At 35.0% G+C, this 20,395-nt stretch overlaps 1 protein-coding gene across 13 annotated transcripts in view; it reads right to left on the bottom strand.

Annotated features, from left to right (window-relative positions):
- The window catches only part of LOC106712390 (TLD domain-containing protein 2), an 83,160-nt gene that overhangs the window by 18,702 nt on the left and 44,063 nt on the right, over window positions 1-20,395 (bottom strand). For 3 of the 13 annotated variants that reach the window (XM_045686413.1, XM_045686409.1, XM_045686412.1), the window contains 16 exons: window positions 18,080-18,142; window positions 16,741-16,838; window positions 13,890-13,951; window positions 11,916-12,051; window positions 9,057-9,149; window positions 8,210-8,313; window positions 7,820-8,022; window positions 6,398-6,470; window positions 6,170-6,319; window positions 5,958-6,050; window positions 5,510-5,740; window positions 4,620-4,826; window positions 4,072-4,263; window positions 3,631-3,806; window positions 587-720; window positions 181-343 (listed from right to left, as the gene is read on the bottom strand). In XM_045686413.1, coding sequence (XP_045542369.1) covers window positions 181-343; window positions 587-720; window positions 3,631-3,806; window positions 4,072-4,263; window positions 4,620-4,826; window positions 5,510-5,740; window positions 5,958-6,050; window positions 6,170-6,319; window positions 6,398-6,470; window positions 7,820-8,022; window positions 8,210-8,313; window positions 9,057-9,149; window positions 11,916-12,051; window positions 13,890-13,951; window positions 16,741-16,838; window positions 18,080-18,142 — 2,178 coding nt within the window. Of the gene's footprint in view, window positions 1-180; window positions 344-586; window positions 721-2,118; window positions 2,203-3,630; window positions 3,807-4,071; window positions 4,264-4,619; window positions 4,827-5,509; window positions 5,741-5,957; window positions 6,051-6,169; window positions 6,320-6,397; window positions 6,471-7,819; window positions 8,023-8,209; window positions 8,314-9,056; window positions 9,150-9,237; window positions 9,681-11,915; window positions 12,052-13,889; window positions 13,952-16,740; window positions 16,839-18,079; window positions 18,143-20,395 lie in introns of those variants that run through there. The other 10 variants (XM_045686414.1, XM_045686411.1, XM_045686417.1 and 7 more) reach the window with 9 other exon arrangements.

Here is a 20,395-nt window from a genome sequence, read left to right as displayed (position 1 = left end):
TCACTTGTATTCAGTAAAACCCTTATCCTACTAAACGACTAACTAGCTACAGGTTAATTTAGGGTCCTCTCTATTTCCTTACTAAGTTCCACACGCAGAGACTTTTAATGATCACTTAAACAATGTCTTTGTATAGATTTAAAAAATGATTGTATGACAGTAAGAGTAATTGATATTGACCTGTTCCTGGGGATGCCGAACCAGTATTCGGGCTTCATGCGCTTGCGGCCATATGACATGAGCTGTGTGGAGCGCGGCAGCGGGCGGCCCGCGGGCTTGCCCATGCGCAGCCGCAGGTACAGCGGGGGGTCGTCGCTGGCGCGCGCCGGTCGCGGAATCAATTCTGCAAGGAAACCATACATCTGTACTAAGATGTAAGAATTGTACCTAGAATTTACGGTCTTCTATCTCCGATGTCTATCTTTTACGATTCTCTTTCTCTACCTTCTTTACCTTTACTCTTCAATTAATTTGTCGAGAAGAATTAGTACTTTTTCCGATAGTAAATGACACAAAGTTAAAAATCTGAAAACGCAATAATTCAATAAATTAGGCACTATAACAACAAAAAATTAAAAATACTAACTGTCAAATGAAGCGAAGAGATCAGGCATGTCGTCCACAGACACCATGCTGCGATAATCGAGTCTCGGCTGAGTGGAGCCGCTGGACGACGTCGATTTGGTGTGAGAACGGCCAAAGCCTCCCAGTGAACTACGTCTGAATAAATATCACATACATATTAACATATATATAGACAATAACTGCATTAAATATATAAAAATTATCAAAACAAATATAGAATTTCTAAATATTAGAAACATTAAGAATCCAGTTTGCTGTACCTGTGAAAAAATTAGACAACTTATTAAGCCTGCAACGTGTTATAAAAGATTCACTCAGTGACAAAAGGAGAACATCAACGACATGCTATATGCCGCTAAACAACGGCTTACATTAACAAGGTGCCAATAAGATGATAATGATGGGTGAATGATAGGACAAAGGAAGCGTCCAGTATTCCTAAAGTGTTTAGAAGTGAAATGAACTAGCGCCTCGCTATAACGACTACAACCTTATGAAGTAACAAAACTAACTTTTCAATATCGAGAAGAAATATAACGTAACAAAAATATGCTAGAAAAGTATAGAATATTCTGGAAGTAATTGCACGTATCAACATACTTTAATCATATTGCGAGGGTGTGTTGTAATAAAGAGTATTAAATAAATGACATTACAGAATAATAGATAAGATATTTTTAGATCGATATCATCTAAATTGATACATTTGTTTAAATGAACACGAATTTATTGATAAAATTAATATTCATTCGATAAATTATTGGCAATGAATAATCCGCGTTATCTGAGAAAAGAAAAAATAGTGTTTAGAGCCAAGTCTTACTTCGTTACAATAATACATTTTATTTTAAAGTTTTCAAGCAAGGCGTGTCGTATAGCGGTGCGCTAGAGGGCGAGAGCGTAGACAATGACTATAACACAAACATCAGACTAAATCCTCATCCTAACACAATACAACATGCAAACTGTTATAATTATTCACAAAAATAAGCTCAACAGTTAAATTCTGGATGTAAATCTAAAATTGAAACGCTTCAGAAACAGTACAATAACAGACACGATTAGTGGAAAGAATTAAATACAGAAAGTGGTAACGGAATAGGCAAATATATTGGACCGCAACGCTATTTTACATCATCTACTAAATTGATTAAGTAAAAATAATATTAATTTAATGTAGAATTAAATTAATTCCACATTGATTTGTAAATTTTCAAAAAGTTTATACTTAACCAAATTAGAATAAATGATGATTATAATAAAATCTAGCTGAAAAACAGATTTTGTATCTAAAATAAACTAGACTAGATTTTAACGCGCCGAATTTGTACAAGGAAAAATTTTGAAATAGCATAGCTGTGAGGAAAAGCTTTACAAGATTCAGCGCGGAAATAGACTCTTACGATACAAAGTTACATCAAGAGATGTAATTTTCGTCGAATGAGTCAATATATAAGTTACGGTCCAATTTAGGGGTCGTTAGGCAACAATACAGGTATCGCACATCGAGTTGTCAGCGGAGCTCTCACGTACCCCGGGGCGTCGTGCGGGGCCTCCTCCGACGGGGTCTTACTCAGGAACAAACCAGTACCGAACTCAACCAGGTTCATTGGAGAACTAACAATGAACGCAGTGGAGTTTCATTATTACGTCCATTCCGGTTAGCATCCACGGTAGCAAGGGAACAAATTTAGGAATTTTTTAATAATTAATTTTTGATACATCCAGGGTGCTTGCAAATCCAATTTTATACAAATATTAGTATAAGTAGTTCAATTAATAAATATTAATAAAATTATCATGCTACGGTGAATACTGGTTTAGGTTAACCATGCAACAAGAGTTAGTGTTGCCATTAATTAAATTGGTGTTTTGTAAAACTAAATGTTGACATATAAAAAAATACATAAATTACAAATTTTATTTGAAATATTTATAGAACATAGATAACAAAATATTGATACTGACAAAGTTGCTAAGTTTATATAAATATTTATGTTGTGTATTTACATAAAGTTCACAGTTTGTTTATGATAACTGAATGTTAGTGACACGAATATTGTGTTGACCGAGATCATGAGAATTGCCACCTAATAAAATACAATTTTTATTAATATATTAAGATTTAAAAATTTAATAAACATTGTTAAATCTTAACCTTGTTGTCAACGAGACAATATATTACAATAAATGTTATCTTAATTGTGTATTAAACTGACGAATTACTGTAACAAACAATGTAATCTCTATTATTTCAAAGAAAATAAGAAGGATTACAATATATTTTTGTAAAAGTGTTTTAGTAGTGGAAATTGACTTTAATATGAGTAATTTTGACGTTTTAGAGTGGCATACTTATGACTCTCCTATTCTTGTTATTATGTTATTCTATACACATATAACACGGCTCAGAGTAACTAACCGTGGATTTCTGAGACCAAAATCTTTGTATAAACATATGTCATTATTATAGATAACAATAAGTTTTAACTCACAGTTAATATAGCTAAGATCGCAAGTTAATATTGTAAAATATTGCCAGGTCAGAATTGATAATGTTAAATGTACCTATAAAGTTTGTCTAGAATGCGATTAGGTTATGATAAGAGTTGTCGATCGTAAAGTTGTTTGTGTACAAATGACACTTTAGATCTAGTCCGAGAGTTCAAGAACTGATACGATAATCCGTCTTAATGAGGTAAACACTTCTGCTACTTCCTAATTGCAATATTAATTATAGATTTGTGGAAAATTTTATTTAATGATAATTACATCTATTGAACATTATTGTTGACTTTTAAGTTAAGTATAACTGATAGTGAACACGTGATGTTAGGTCACGTGATATTAAACCACATTTCTTCCTGTTAAACGACATATGAAAAATACTAGTCAGAAATATTAAAATGAGTCAAGTCTTTTACAAAACATAACTCATGAAACTATAATCCGGGTATAGTCGGTTTAAAATTACTGGTCTTGTATCTATTACTTTTTTTAAAAGATAAATTTTTCTTAAATGTAAAAAGGCAAAGGTAAACATACCTGTTAAAGACTTTAGAGAAGACGCTAGTGTTGTGACTGTCGGCGGAGGTGGGCAGCGAGTCGGCGTGCGAGCCCGGCGCCGCGCCCCCCGCACCCCCCGCACCCGTCGCGCCCGTCGGGCCCTCGCCCGTCAGACCCTCCACCCATGACAAGGGATACGAGAGCCTCTTCAACATCTAACACAAATTACTTGATTAAACAATTAAGATAAAAAATGCTTTCTCAGCACATTACATTTCGTCTAAGAATGTAATTTATTAAATAAAAAATCATTGTAGAACAAACAGGAACTAACACGCTCAGTTATTAATTTAAAACTTACTCGAGAAACCCTTTGGTATATTCCATACAAATATACTAAGTGTGACAGTAATCTAAGATTGGGGGAAGATGATGTATATATGCGAAGTATACCCTAGTTATTTATAAATTTCCACGTACTTTATTCTTCTTATCGGGTTTTCCAATATCCTCCTTCTGGTTGCCATCGAGGGAGAAAGAGACGGCGGCGGGTTTTCGCGGCGCGCGCTCGTTCTCTCCGAGTGGAGGTGCGGAGAGCGGGGGCTCGGCGCGCGGCAAGCACACCGGCGGCACCCACTCCGCAGACAGCACTATGTCCGCGTCACTGTACACCTGTACCATACAAATATTTTATTATTCAATTCATATAATAACATATTAAAATAAGACCTCCTCAGTAATAGTAATAACAATTAAAAAAAAGTATCACCATTTTCCATGAAACATAAAATAAATATTAAAAACAAATATAAAAAAAAATATGCTAAACATATAGAAAAAAACACGGAACAAAAGTAACAAAATAGACGAATTTTCGAAGTGTTGAAAGACCAGATAGATACGCAAGAAACATTTTAGACGATGTTATAAAACCTTTTTACTAGAAAACCAACATAAAACTGCAAGACTAGAGCTTCCGACTTCACCATTAAAAGGCCATGTATAACCTCCTTCAACCACCTCCTCACCTCTTCATGAGAGGTGCACGAATGCACCTCGACATCGTAATCTGTATAGAAATGTTCCAGAAACTTCTTCTCCTGTTTGTGGTCGAACATCGTCATATCGGACTCTGCGATCTCCATGATAGTGTCAATGGCATGGTGGTAGTGATCGTGATGGTCTACGTGATAGCAGTCCTCATAGTCTGACAGTGATGATACCGAATGGCTATCCTAAAATGTATTCATGAGATTTTTGCTTCAAATATTCTGTTCTTTATAGCAATATACGAAGAAATTAATTACTTATTTCAGCTTCTAAATCTATCACAACCCTTAACACTTCTGTCCGTTTCCCTACACGTTTTAAATTCACGCTCTTTAATTGAGATATTTTAATGTTATTTATCTTACTAATATTATAAATGCGAACATTTAGATCAGTGATTGTCAAACTTATTTCTTTCACCGCCCCCTTTGAAAATCGATTATATTTCAGAGCGCCCCTAATTTTTATTCAGCCCTAAAACTTAAAAACCACAATTTCATTACTTTAATTAATTCAATGCCCCCATTTTTTGGGCCTCTTATCGCCCCCTCCTAGGTTTCAAACGCCTCCAAGGGGGCGTTATCGCCCACTTTGGGAAACACTGATTTAGATTGATGGATGGATGGATAGATGGATATTTGTCAGAAGATATCTCCAGAAAAACTACAGGGATCTCGACGAAATTTGGCATAGACGTAGAACATAGTCTAGAACATATAGGTTACTCTTTAAGTTTGTTTTTAATTCCAGGCGGTCGGAGTCGCGGGCAACAGCTAGTGTTAAATAACGACTAATTTGACGTGTATGGTTGATTATTGGTCGTTTAACATGAGGCGAGCCGCTCGCTCGTTTGAATCTTTTGTCATACCTTCTTAGAGTTGACAGGAGTGACGTGCAGCAGCGGGTCGCGGATGTCGATGCCGGAGTCGTGGTAGGACAGCTTGACAAGGTGGCGAGCGGCGTCACGCGGAGCCTCCTCTTCTCCTCCCTCTCCGCCCTCACCCACCTCCCCCACCTCCCCTGCCACACTCCCCGCGCGCTCCACCCCCGCGGCCACATCCAAGCTCTCTTCCTTCACCTGCTCCGCGTTAGATGACACCTTCACAAAAATTCAATATAAATTTTATAAACTGCAAACAAATAAAAATCTATACCTTACTAATATCATAAATTCGAAAGTGTGTGATGTTCGAAGTGGATGGATGGATGGATAGATTTGTTAGAAGGTGTCTTCGGTACGGCTCGACGGATCTTGATGAAATTTGGCACATATGTACTTTTTAAGGTCTTTCTTTAGTCAATAAAAAAAAACTTACTTCACTTCCTTGATCAATCGACATTCGGTCTTTGGTCGGAATAGCCCAGTGATGGTCCAACAAGGATTTCCGCCTCTCTTCAGTCGTTTGTTGCTAAAAAGAAAACAATCACAGAATGTATAATCAATTTTCAACAACAACAAAGAGGGTTGTCATCATGGCGACCGTTTTCATAGCATAATAAAACAATTCAGTGAGTTCTGGATAAAAACCTGAAGTGCGGTTGGAGTGACGAGGTCCCTCTCGAAGGCCTTGGGGAATGCAGCGCCCCCGCGGTCCTCGACTGAGCCGGGCCGCTCCTCCCCCTCGCCCGTCTCACCACCCTCACCCCCCGCAGCCTGCAGCTCCGGGAAAGTCTCGTCCTGTGTAACATATTGTGTTAATATCTCGCATTCTTTTTTTTTGCTACAGAAGTCTTAGGTACATTAAATCATACTCACTTTGACTAGAAGTGAGTCTTTGCCGGGTGAATGTTCCGATTTATTCATGTAGTAAATTTCAGCTTGCTCCGCTCTGTCAAATAAACAAATAGTTAAATTCAGGTAGCATAGAAAAATAGAGGTAGTAAATTAGTTACTGTAATCTTATTCCATTGAGTAAAGATATCAGTTAAGTAAAGTATAGTTTAAAATGTATTTCAACGTTAGCTTTTGCCCGAAACTTAATAAGTAGCATATGTGTTCTTCCAGACTATGTTCTACATCAGTGCCAATTTTCATCAAGATCCGTTCAGCTGTTCCGGAGATACCTTCAAACAATCATCCATCCATCCATCTAAACTTTCGCATTTAAGTAAGATTAAAATGAAGTCGCAATAGAAAATGCTATTGGTTAATTAAGATTCTTATAATTACCTTTATCGTAGCCATGAAAATTAAATTCGTTAAGGTATTTTTTACTGGCTATTTAAGTTAACTTAAAATATATGAAATTACACAGTTAGATATTTACTTGTTATTAACTTACAAAATCTTACCAATATAAATGCGAATGTTTAAATGGATGGATGGATGGATGTTTGTTTGTATGTATCTCCGGAACGACTGCATGAACCTAAATTAAATTTGGCATAGACGTTGATCATTGTCTGGAGGAACACATAGACTACTTATTAAGTTTCTTTTTAATTCCGAGCAAACGGAGTTGCGGGCGACAGCTAGTGGTATTATAAATTAGTAATGTGTGAATAAAAATATTTATATTTGTAGCCATCAAATCAAAATAATATTGTGTTGTTCGAGCAGTTACAAAACACGATAACCACACAATAAAAACAAGTCACCATTCAACGAAGCAAACAAACATACTCATAATGAATGGCTTACACAAGCGTATGGGAATTTTATGGTTTTACAATTCAATAGCCGACTCACGGCTTATTTATGTAACTTTTATGAATAATACCAACATGAACAACTTCAAATATTTTGAAAGAAAGCGTTGATTTTTTTAATTTCATGTGCATAGTTGTTACTAACTGCATTTGCTTGATCTAGTTAAGTAATCGTAAAAACGAAGATTTTAGATAATTTACAAGTGAATACATAAAATATACTAGAACTTTTGAACTCAGAGTTATTAATCGGTCAATAATAAGGAAAGAAGAAGTCACTAAAACAGAACTCTGAGAATCATCTTAGACAAGAACATAGAAAATAAACTAATATTATAAATATGAATGTTTGGATGGATGGATCTTTGTTAGAAGATATCTCCAGAACGGCTGTATATATATCGCTGGAATTTGGCATAGATGTGGAACATGGTCTGGAAGAAGACAATGAGTTTTTTTAAGTTCCCCACAGACGGATCCTTAGTTAGTTTTAAATAATTTAATAAATAAAATAATATTTAATACAAACGGTAGATACTTGTGCGCGTTGTGGTCAGGTCCGTGAGTGCGCATGTGCGCGATGTCATAGAAGATGGCGGCGTTGACGACGTACTCCATGGGCGCGATGACACCGTACGACTCCGGCCCGTGCTCCATCACCAGCGTGTCCGACACGTTCGGGTCGAACATCACCGCGTTAGGAGTCACTAACAGTACTCCCGACACCACGCCCTGGATAGATATTATTGCACATATGTAAAAGATAGAAAAAATGACTATATCAGGGGTATTAACGTGCCATTTCCCTAAAAAAAATAATTTGGATGTGTAAATACAATTCAATTGCTGGTTAATGGCTTTCCTTTTGTGTATTGGGTCAGTGCTGTGTATTGGATGTGGTATATTTTACGTATTTTACCTGTCCATCCGTAATGTGACGGACATTGATCTTGAGGAAGCGCTGCGGGGCGTTGCTGCTTGCAGGAGCCTCAGGCGACCCCGGCCGCAGGCTGTCTAGGATCTCTGGAACATTATCAAAATTGCATTACTGTCAATATCAATGAATCATAAATCTATCAAAGAGAAGTGAAAAAACTAGGCTATCTGCCTTTCAGAAACGTACACCCGCATATAAACATTCCATTATCTTTTCATTTTAAGGGAAAAATCTATTGTATCTCGACTTTTCTACACCTAAAACTAATAGAAATACAGAAAATGGTATTAAACATCAGGTGATTTTTTTCAGCATAAAATTTATGTCGCAAAATTGTATGTTTCTTATTTTATTTTCTATGACGTATATGAATGCGCGTGCTTCAGTTATTGTACTGACGTAAAATTCACAGCTGATTTGAAGTAATGTAAACTAAAAATAATAACAGTCATGTAGAAAATAGATTAATACAAAAACTATGAAATTATTAAATTAGATTACAGAGCTGCATAATTCCTATGTGCAGGTTGAAGTAAAGGTAAATACCATGAACAGCTGCACGACTCGGTGATAACGAGGTTTCCATTACCACGGTGCGATAACGTGCCGGTAATAAAAATGCGAAAACTTTACACCACCATTAAGGCGAGTTACGCACACTGAACCACATTTTACATGTAATGAACCAATTTAAACGCCGGCGAAGATCGTAAACCACTTCTTGACACTAAAATGGTACATTAAAGAGCATTTAAAAAGGCAACTCATCACTTAGCCTTGTAAAGGTCGAACCAGTTTAAAAAGTTGTGAATAAAGAGTTAAAAATCACCTTTTTCCTGTGCTGGTTCGCTGGGAGCGCCCTGCGTGGACTCGGACGTGGTATCCCCGCTCTCCGACGGCCCGTCCGACTCCTTGTCGCCATCTGAACATACAAACACGACATTGTCACATTTCTCACCCACATATTATACTTAATACAAAAGATATATATCGAGAGATTCGCAACAAACCGTGATACCAACGCTTGAGGAATTCAAAACTAAACATTGTCGACCAGCTGAGTGCGAGTGGCTCGCGCCGCACACTTATCTCTGCTGATAAACCATATCCATGTCTGTTATGATGCTCGCGCCGCTGTAGAAATTATTCCTATTCAGTCGCAGCACTGAATGTAGGACAATTTGGACGGCAATTTAAAATAGAAACTCGGCGCAATGCACGGCTATGGGCGGCGCGACCGCATTTACCCGCTGCCCGTCTCGACTGCTTTTGTAACTTTTGTTTGCCGAGCAAACAGTAGAAAAAAAATAATTTCAAGACTACGTCACACGTTAACAACATCAAGGCTGAATGTTATTGTTTTGTTTCACGAGCGGACAATTGTGAATAGATCGAATCTGCTGTTATCAATATTCGATTATAGGATTTTTTTGTCGTAATTAAATCGAGTTGAACAAGTTGAATGGATTAGAATGGTGGACTTATTGATCATTAAATAATTAAATTTTCTCGAATCACTGTTCACTACAACTATTTTCCCACTAGAAGGAAAAAAAACTGTAATTCAATTGCGTCTTTACAAACACTTTATCATACTAACTTTGTTTGATAACAATAACGTATTATCAAAAAAAAACATACGAGATATTTCGAGTTGATTCTCTTTATTTCTGTGAACTAATCTGATAAAAAATATTTAATAATGTCCTAATATCTCGCTACTGATCTAGTTAAAGTAAAAAATATGTCCACACACACACAGTCCACAATCACACAATGTCATCTACGTAATCATTATCAAGCTAGTAAGCAGATCTTTTAAACGCAAATGAAATCAAGCATCAGAATTCTACTGTTTTTCGAATACGATAAAACGTAATAACAATCTTTTGTCTTTATTAAAGTGTCTTTAACGTATGGGAAGTAATGCACCTGACACTAACCAATGTGGAGACCGCATTAATAGAATAAATATAATATCGATCGTTCTAAAAGGAACACTTGTTTGAAGTGCTGTTACAACGTTTAGAACGAAGGTCGTCTTTCGCAACCAATTTCTTATTCAATTCCTCTCAAATACTAAACAGTTAGAGTGTCTCAACTTATTACGATACAGTACAAAGACTAAGATACTGACCAACTTTTTTACTATACCAAAGAGATTTGAATAATAAAAAAGCGTAGACCTACTTTTTATACCAACAACTTGGGATGGAAGGACATTAAAAGAGTTTTAAAATAAGATTCTTCTTGCCCAGGCAAAGCTTGTTTCAGAGAAACATGCAAATGAACTAAAAAACAAACAATGAAACTTTGTACAATAAACCCGACAAGTTGTACAAGAATGGGGACGACCGTCCTCCGGTTTGAGAAATGTTTCGTATTTATCAAATTTACAATTAATATTCTAATTATTTGAATAGCACTGGCTTTAAATTAAGGATTCTGGACTGGTGCGAGTTGTGGAAGCGAATATATGTGATAGTATTTATAACCTTCAAGCTGTCGCTCGCGACTCCGTTTGCGAGTCGTTAAAAAAACCGTATTAAGTATATGTGTCTTTCAGACCATGTTCTATATGTGTGCCAAATTTCATCAATATCAGTTTAGCCGTTCTTGAGATATCTTCAAACAAACATCCCTGTAGCATTTAACTAACTGTGGATATCTGAGATGAAAAACTCTGTATGAAACATATCGTCATCCCTGTACCTTTGACAAAACAGAGATAATATGTTTTAAACGAAGATTTTGATCTCAGAAGCCTGCAGTAAATCTCCGTCACCTTTACGATTACGTTTAACTTCACATAAAGAAAAAAAGACTCCATTAAGTCAATCCTAAAGTAATAAATTATCTTCGTTACCCCACACAGTTATACCTCCTTTGTCCACTATAAGCATTAGTTTCTACTGATCAAAAATTTGTACAAAATTTTTTTTCATCTCCTTATCATCATCACCCTGGTCTTATCCCACTCATGCTGTGTCGACGTCTTTTCTCATTTTCTTCAAAAAAATAACGTGGTTAACAATATATTTTTGTAGCTGTGATTTCGCAGAAATAACTAATGGTGAACGAAACAAATGTAAACTTCAAATTTCAGAATTTTTGGCATTATCAAGACGAATCCTTGATGTTAATGTTATTGCTATTTACGAGAGAAAAATATTTATTTGTTTATATACCTAGTCCATCACATAATTAAAATTATTATGGTATAATTAGGCGTGAACTATTTTGAATGGAAATCATTTATATGTAGGTACTCCATTTATTAGCAAGCTTCGCATACAAAATTCTCGTGTTCGTAATTCATGATTTCAATGTCAATTCGCTCTGGCTGCAAATCGTTGAGCCGTTACGGAAATACCTTCAAAAAAAACATCCATCCATCCATTAAAATTTTCGCTTTTATAATGTTAGTAAGATGAAAATCGGGTCAGTACACCATTAGAAAGAGAGTAGCCGTTGGCTAGAGTATGGCGTTTCACTTATATCTTTATTCAAATTCCCCACCCCATACAAAAAAGACCCACAGGTACATACAGTATGTGTTCTGATTATTATTGGTTTTGAGATCCCCAAATATCAGAGGCTAATATGTTGGAGAGTTTTAGGCTTTCTTTTTGCAAATATGTCGTCGTCTATCATGTCATAGGTCACGTGTAAGTATCGTAGTACTGACCTTTCCTCTTGTCGGGCACGAGCAGTGTCTGCCCGGGGAAGATGAACTGCGTGGCGAGCCGGTTCAGCTTAGTTAGCTCCGACGGCGTCGTATCGAACCGCGCCGCCAGCGACGTCAGCGTGTCACGGTCGCGAACCTACATACAAATACAAAACATTAAGTTCTATAAATTAATCATATGTTTCTATCTGCTTCTTACCGTGGGTTTCTGAGACAAAAATCGCCGTTTAAAACACATACTTGTCTTTGTTTTGTATATGATAATGACAGAGATTATGGCCTACGAAACCAACTGTCAGTGCCATAAAATGTAGCTGGATTTAACATCTACCTAATTAACCCATGTATTTTTTTGCCAAAGTTCTTTTCTATACATAAAAATCTTGTAATGTCGCATCAGCAAATGCAGTGGATAGTTAACTTGCAGTACTGCCTATTTTCCTCAGCCTATCCTAGAGGGCGCTCTAAGTTACCATCAAACAACTCTATGGATGGCAGTTATTGATCAAATTAACTCTTTTCACTTTAACAATCAGAAGTAAAATACTTATTATAAATAAATGTTGTATTTTCTTTCAAGAAACTAGTAAAAATATGTATTTTGCCAGATATAAAATACTATATTATGCATAAAAGGCTTCATTTCTCAACACTTTGTTTATATTATATTAACTTTGTCTTTGTTCCAAACAAGTGACGTTATATTTTCCTTTGGTATTTATGCAACGTCACGGCTCTCACGATCACGTAGCGATACAAAACACGCGATGTCAAAATCCTTATGAAGATAAATAGCAAAGGTGAGGTTAAATATATTATGCAGATATATGTCTTCAATTATCTTTTTTATTCGTATTTTTTAACATAACTTGGTCATTAGATATTATGTAATAGATATACTTATGAAGAAGATATTTTTACACAAAAACTATGTTCTGCTGAAACTGTTTTAGTTTTTGTATAAGAAAGAAAAGCTTCCCGGTCTTTGGAAGTGTAATCTCACAGTGGCGTGAATTACTCCTGTATATTATACTATAAATGGGCGACTACTAGATGGTAGGGATGAGTTAAAAACTAATAATAGTAATCATTATCATTATTGTATCAGTCCACTGCTGAATATAGTGCTTCTTTAATCGATATTCAGTTTTAACTGAACAGTCAAACTGGGTGTGTAAATAAAATTTCAATTGTCAGTTGAAATGTAAAATATGTTTTGTCTACACACGCTACAGTTTTAGCTAAAAAGTTCGCCTGTTCAGTTCAAACTGAACATCTATAAAGGGCTTTAGGTACATAGATAGCACTTGAACAAAAAAAACCTTGTGATATTTTCCTAGCCAGTTAACTAGTGCGTTTGTATGGGTGCGTGTGAAATCTTATAATCGCAGTCTGTTGTCAGCGTTTTGCTCTCACTACTTTTACAATTTAATCAAATTACATGCATATGCAATCGACATCTATGTTATGACGATATCATTTTGTTATATACTTTAACTTTTTGATCAATTGTGTAATTAGAATTTATTGTGGCCAGTGTTAAAGACGTTCAAATGAGGCTGTAGGATATAATTATGTACCAATAATTTTAACTGAGGGTATGTGAGCTCTGACGTTTTAATTGACTTCGAAAATGGAGGTTACGGCCCTAGGGTGTTTATAAAATTACTTTGACGCGATAATTTTTATATCGTCGGTTTTGTTTTTTCTTAATACAAGGTCACGACTACGAAACATCCCTATAAATAGGTTCATTAGGAAACAAGCCAAGTTTGATGTAAGGAACTGCGTATTACGAAAAAATTGTGGCATAATAAACTAAAATAAATTGTTTTTTATATCCTTAGATTAAAAGATCAGGTGCAAATTTTGAAAGAATAGTGTTGATGATTATCCCCACCTAATAAAGATTCCTATCAAGGCACGATGTTATAGTAAAAAATAAATGTACAAATAGTAGTAATTATTAATTACCGTGTAAGTCATAGTCTTGATAGGGGGTGGAGGGGGAAGCCTCTTGGTTTGCTCGTCCTCGTCTGAAACAATAAAAAAAAAAACAAATAATAAATATATCACAGGTTAACATATAAGAGCAAGAATACGTTTAACAAAATCAAGGCAATGCATAAAAACTTATCAATAATGACATTTCTTTGTAGACGCATTCTTTGAATACGTGATGGGATCGAACAATATAAAATGCAGAAATAAATAAAACTTAAAAAATGCTCAAATTGCAAATAAGCTTGCATAATTTTATAAAATTTTGCCGATATAATCGTTTTCAAAATATCTCGCAATGTTGTGACCTTAATAAATAACAAGATTGCCACTAGTGACAAAATGTGCTAAAACGTTGCCTGCAACTTGTGTGCGGTTTTTATTAACGGCTTCTTTCTAGATATATCTAGTACACAGATTATAATATTACTTATATATTAGACTGTTAATGTACTGTATCACATGGTACTGCATTTTTGGTAAACTCTCTCTCTATCTCTGACTAGCTCGTATCCCAATGTGGTGGTGGGGTCGACTTTCGTAATCAGTTTCTTCCACTTCGCTCTGTCCTCGACATCTTCGTATGAGACTTGGCACTCATTCATGTCTTCTAGCACTACATTTTTCCATCTAGTTTTGGGATTTTTTAAACAATTCGAATGTTATTGGAAAAATAAATATCCAGAAAAAAATATGTTCAAACTGTCATAGTAAAGTACGACGCACAATAAGACAAACACAATTTATTCCAAGTTCCCTGCAAACGAAGTCTTTTGCATACATTTTAATTCTCTTTCATTCCGCAAGTGGAAAAGTTCAAGGTGAAAAGCTCATCTCGAAAAATAAAGTTATTAGGTCACAGCCTCGGGTTGGCGGAGACAGACTTTTTAATGACATAATACACAAATTATTGCCGCCATACACGAACTGCTTAAACCTTCTTCGAAGTGATATCATGGTCGGGTGTTCGTAAGTTAATATTTGTGATAGAAGTACTGCAATTTGCGGTCAAAGCTAAAACTTAAAGGCAATAAATACTCTTACCGATTGAATTAACAGTACCTACTGATTGTAACTGTCCGTGTATTTTATGCTTTACTGATTAAATCCGGAAACATTCAGAAGTGTGTTGTCATGTCAGGAGTCCAGACGTTGTATTTCCCACTCGATCGTAAACGGAACCATGAAACTATCGCTAGAGAGAGAGCTCGTAAATGACGGCATTATTGTTTATATTTATTACCTTACCACTATATTGTTATTAAACCTATAATCATAAACATTATGAGCGACATTAAACTTTCTAAATATAATAATAGCCAAGTAGAGCACACTTGCAGAATATTGCTACGTTTCTTTATTGAACAACATTGAAAATTGAAATGAGAAATTTCAAAACTCTAACTAATAAAGCTAATTACATATAGTTATATTTTCACATATTGTAAAAATATCTACGCTTTGTTTAATAAGAATAATTTGTATAGGACGCTGTTATAACCAACTGGTTGCTGTAGCCATTAAGTTAAAAAAAAATTAGAACAAAATAAATAAAATTTACTAGCGGACATTAAATTCATGTAACGTTCAAAAACTAAATAATATTTCTTGGAAGCTTCCCTATACTGGTTAACATAAATTTTGTACCTCAAAAACTTTTAGCATATTATTACAATTTAATTCAAAGCAAATATTGATGTTATGATTTTCATACATCCAATAACATTATTTACGACATGACGTTTGAGTCAATATTTTCGTTTTACATTCGCGACACCAAGGACGGACGATGGCGATCATGAATAGCAAATAGCATGACTCGGAAACCTTTCATTAATTTATTCAGAAACTCGTTCTAATACGATTATCATTTTTCATAACCAAATAATAATTGAACAGTCATAAACAGCTGAGAAATTCAACCACTATAAACTGATCGCTCGTGATCTTATTAAATAATTGATTTACCTGATAGCCTACCATATTTTTTAAATCATGTCCAAAGTACTAAACGATGAGATTACAGTTTCCATCATAAAAATGTAAAATGATAATATTGATGACAGTCACTTGTTTTTCTTAGGCTAATTATTATTACTTACAGATTTATTTACGCAAAGTGTTATTATAGAAAAGATGACAACGCTATCAATTCAGTATAGGCTCTTTCTAATTTCTTTACGAATAACAGTACTAAAGGACTTCTTATTTAAGCGTTTAACTCTTAATTAAGAGTGCGAGATAAGAATTTTATGAAGACATTTATAATGTTTCTGATATACTTATTTATAATTTAAACAAACAGTACAGACCATCATTCATCGTTATTTTGATTCCGAAGCAATTTATTGGTTGTCGACGAGCGTAATAAATCATAGTAGGTCGGTATGAAAATAATTAAAAGGCAAGTCCGCGGGACCGCTCTCTGGAGACAGCGTAAACAAACACTGTAGTTTTATAGCTGTAGTATTAATTATAGCTCGCGTTACAGCCGGATACTGCTTTATAACTGGCATGTTTATTTGGCATTTGGCAGCCAGCCCTCGGGACCCGGGGCCGATTTGCTGCTAACGCGACGATAACGACACGGAAGCGATGCCTCTACGACATTTATAAATATCGATTTACTATAACTCGGTGTATGTGTTTCGATAACACACCGTTTTATTATCTACTATTTCAGGCACCCGGTATAAATTAAAATATTGCCGTAGTCAAAAAATCACTAACTGATTGTAACCTACATTAATAAAAGTAGAAAGATGTGACAGAACTCTTTATTTACTTGTAATGTTATGTACTTTGTAAATGCAACGCTACTGACCTCTATGAACAGCGTCGAACCTGCCCTCCACCTTGGAGCGGAGCGCTTCCAAGTCAAAAGGGGCCGCAAACCCATGGTCCACGGAGCGACTCTTCGACCTGTAATGTATATAGGTCATTGATTAGCATTACAAAATATAAATAAATAACGGTTAGGTATAAGTACACGTAGAAACAAAGGGAGCAGACTTAAAATATTATCAAAAACTATATTTTTACTAATATTTGTTCAAAGAGCATCAGTAGGCATAGGTCCAACTAGAGAGTGTTTAACATGTTGGGATACAAACACATAAGGTTACGATGCACTTGGGATTCGAACCCCGACTATTAGATTAATTTTGTGCGTTTATGTTTTATCAAAATAAATTATCTCTACCCGATTTTTTATAATTTAAATGAAAACAATTCATCGCTATGTTTTTTTTCCATACAAATAAGCTTATCGATAGGATCTTTATGTTGAAATACAGTAAATGGACAAAGTTCTAGTAAATTCCTGCTGCTCTGAATTACATTTGCGAAGTTTTATAGAAAAATTGAAAGAAAGAAAAAAGAGAAATTGCTGATTCTATATCCCTTTTGAATATTCAGCTATCTTTTTAAAAGATAGCAGTTCAGATAAAGTAAACAAATCGACTTTCCTTATTATTTACCTTTTTGCGATTGAGAATAATTATTTGTGAATGCGTCTGTTTGTTTTTAAACTGATTTAGTTTGAAATAACCTCAGCCATACTTTTTGGTATAGTGGCATTTCATAGGTAATAAATTAACGCTGAAATAAGCTGTCAACAAGTGTGTAAAGAGAAAACAGTCGGCGATCGTATCTCGATCACAGATGACGTTAGGCGGGGTATTTCAGTGTCACTGTACTGATAATTGCCTGTCCACTAAAAACAAATTCCCTAAATAAAATACAGATGGAATCGCCCAGATGAAATTCGATCAGGAAAATATCAAGATGTCACAAGAAATTATGGATGCATAAAGTTCTTAAATAGAACGTGTAGAATAAACTTTATTACAGTAAATACTGATTTGCGTTAAATATTTTCCAGGAAGTAAATGGAAAATCAATTTTCCTTTGTGGTTTCTTGGGAAAACTCATAAAATATATAAAATCAGAAGTGTTGCTTGTTTTATATAATTAATAGTTAAAAAGGTATGGTATGTAGTAAATAAGCTAGGTCTCTACGCAATCTAACCACACGAAAAACAAACATAAATTAAGTACATAATAAATCAAAGGACTAGCAATGAGAATATGTTTAAAGTGATGATGGGTGACTTTGGGTTGCTAATTGTAGCAGATAATTGAATGAGATTTGTGTGAAATACCTCTTATAGCTTTGGTCGATGCTCTCGGCGCTCCTGGACAGCTGCTGCGAAGCGCGTCTAGACCTGCATGCAACAGACAACGAGCTAGATACAGGCAATGCATGCAAACAACTAAACTATGTACTTACTCAGACTTTCGTTGCACGCTAATTAAAAGCGCTAAAACATTAAATCAAAAACAAAGTAATGAATGATTTGTTTACTACTTCAAGCTATCAACAAATGTCTGAATAAGCTGGAATATGTGAGTTTTCGCATCGGTTACTTAAAACATAAATTAACTAGTTTTTTTTAAATAGATAAATGCGAAAACTCTCATAAATAATATAGCCGTTAAAACATACAGCTACGTGCAAATAATAATATCAAAATTAATATTAAATGTCATCGGTTCGTGCGATGGGTCAATACAAGGGTTGACTACAGGCGCGGGACGAACGAGATATAAAGATAGAGTGAACGTTCATACCCAGAAAAACTTTCACGCGGAGGATTGTGCTTCGTTCTTCTTGTGAATAATGATGTTAATTTGAATACTACGTTTCCAAGAAGTGAAACACGACCTCCGCAATAAACACGCGTACCGTAACACTGAATAATGGCACATAACTTTAAGTGCACGCTTTACTAATTACTCGAGCAGGCGAGCCCATTGAAATTTCTCTGAGTGTTGGCTTTTTCTCTTTCTATTGAATTTTATTTATTTCAATCTTAACATTAAATGTCATATAGATTTACTACGACTAATGAAAAATATGTGTGCGTAAATAAAATAGATCCTTTTATAATTTGAAAGCAAAATAAATCAACAGTCTTGGGGAGATAACGCATAGCAACAAAAGGCTGTTTTGAAATTAACCTGAGTGTGTGAGAATTAACAAAAGAAAAGAATGGTCGTTATAGTTTCTCACTGATAGCTGAGTACAATTAGACCAAATAAACGAAAACAAATACAATAAGAATCGCGAAAGAATTGTAATTATATTAACTAAAAAATGGGATATCTATATCAAGAAAAATCAAACGTCTATAAAGTCCTTGAATAACGTAGAAATAATAACCCAGGTGCCAATGTATACTGTACTTTAACGACGACAATAATGTGTCATCACAGAACTTTACAATTACACAGTCAATCATTAAGTTTATACATAAGTCCACAATGAAAGAAATTTTCTATAGAAACTTAGTATCCCTACTTTTGATTTTAATTTTCATTGTAAGAAAAATAACTATAGAATGTTTCATAAACTTATAAAATTATCTATCAAGTTGTAGCGAAGCTAAAGAACTCATTTATCATTTTGTAACGTTGGCGGAGAAAAACAAATGTGTTTGCACAATAACTGTCACATCTTGGAGCGATCTAATTTACGTGGACCGCGCCATTGTCTAGCAGTTATTTGCACTGGATAAAATTAACGTCACAGAGTGATGGATTGGATCTACATGGCTCTTAGAATCAACGAAGTTTCGTCCTAAAAATGTCGGTCAAATGTCTTCAGAATTAAGGAATCGTATTGTTATATTCACTGAGATTACAATTTATCTTTTATCGTAAAATCCTTTTTTTTTCTAATACGTAGGTACTAAATAAATAGCAATCAAAAACTTGAAATGAACACATAACCAAATAAAACCAAATTGATCGAATAATGTTCAAGTTCAAACGATTGGGGTTAAGTTCGTATGTCACGCAGACAGGTCCCCTCGGGAACAGGATTTGATTAAACCAGTATAATTTGATCTCCGGCGCAGCTCTACCGCTTACATTCATGAGGAGCTTTATGAATGTGTAAGTTAAGTGAAGCCGGTTAGGCTTATCACTGAGGACGGGAACGTCCTTGACACTTGCCGGCAACTCGACACAATTGTGTTTTAGCATTCACTAACATGTCTCCATTATGAACGTTATTATACTCGATTATACTTAAAAGCCTAACGTTAAAATTACAAAATAAATTAACTGCTGTACTCAGATAGTAAATTCTTCATACTAAATCTACACTAAGTTCCGTAGTTGTGACGATAATTGACCAAGTCTTTGAATTATTTCATTTTTATTAGGCACGTGTCGTAAGGATAATTCGCCTCTGAACACAAAAATATATTTAAAAGATTAGTCACCAGGAGGAGTACACGGACAATACATTAAATGTCGTACTGATGGTTACTGAACATAGGTACGTTGTAATTAACTACTACTTATAAGGAACATAAATAATGACATTACATTAGCACTTTATAGTTTTTAATTTAACATCAACACACAATATTGGACGTATTGACTAGTCACTAACCTACGTCAACACATTA

This window comes from Papilio machaon, chromosome 3 (genome assembly GCF_912999745.1).
Source record: "Papilio machaon chromosome 3, ilPapMach1.1, whole genome shotgun sequence".
Lineage (NCBI taxonomy): Eukaryota > Metazoa > Arthropoda > Insecta > Lepidoptera > Papilionidae > Papilio > Papilio machaon.
Note: the sequence above shows the minus strand (reverse complement) of the source record. Positions and strands in the feature narration are given on the sequence as shown.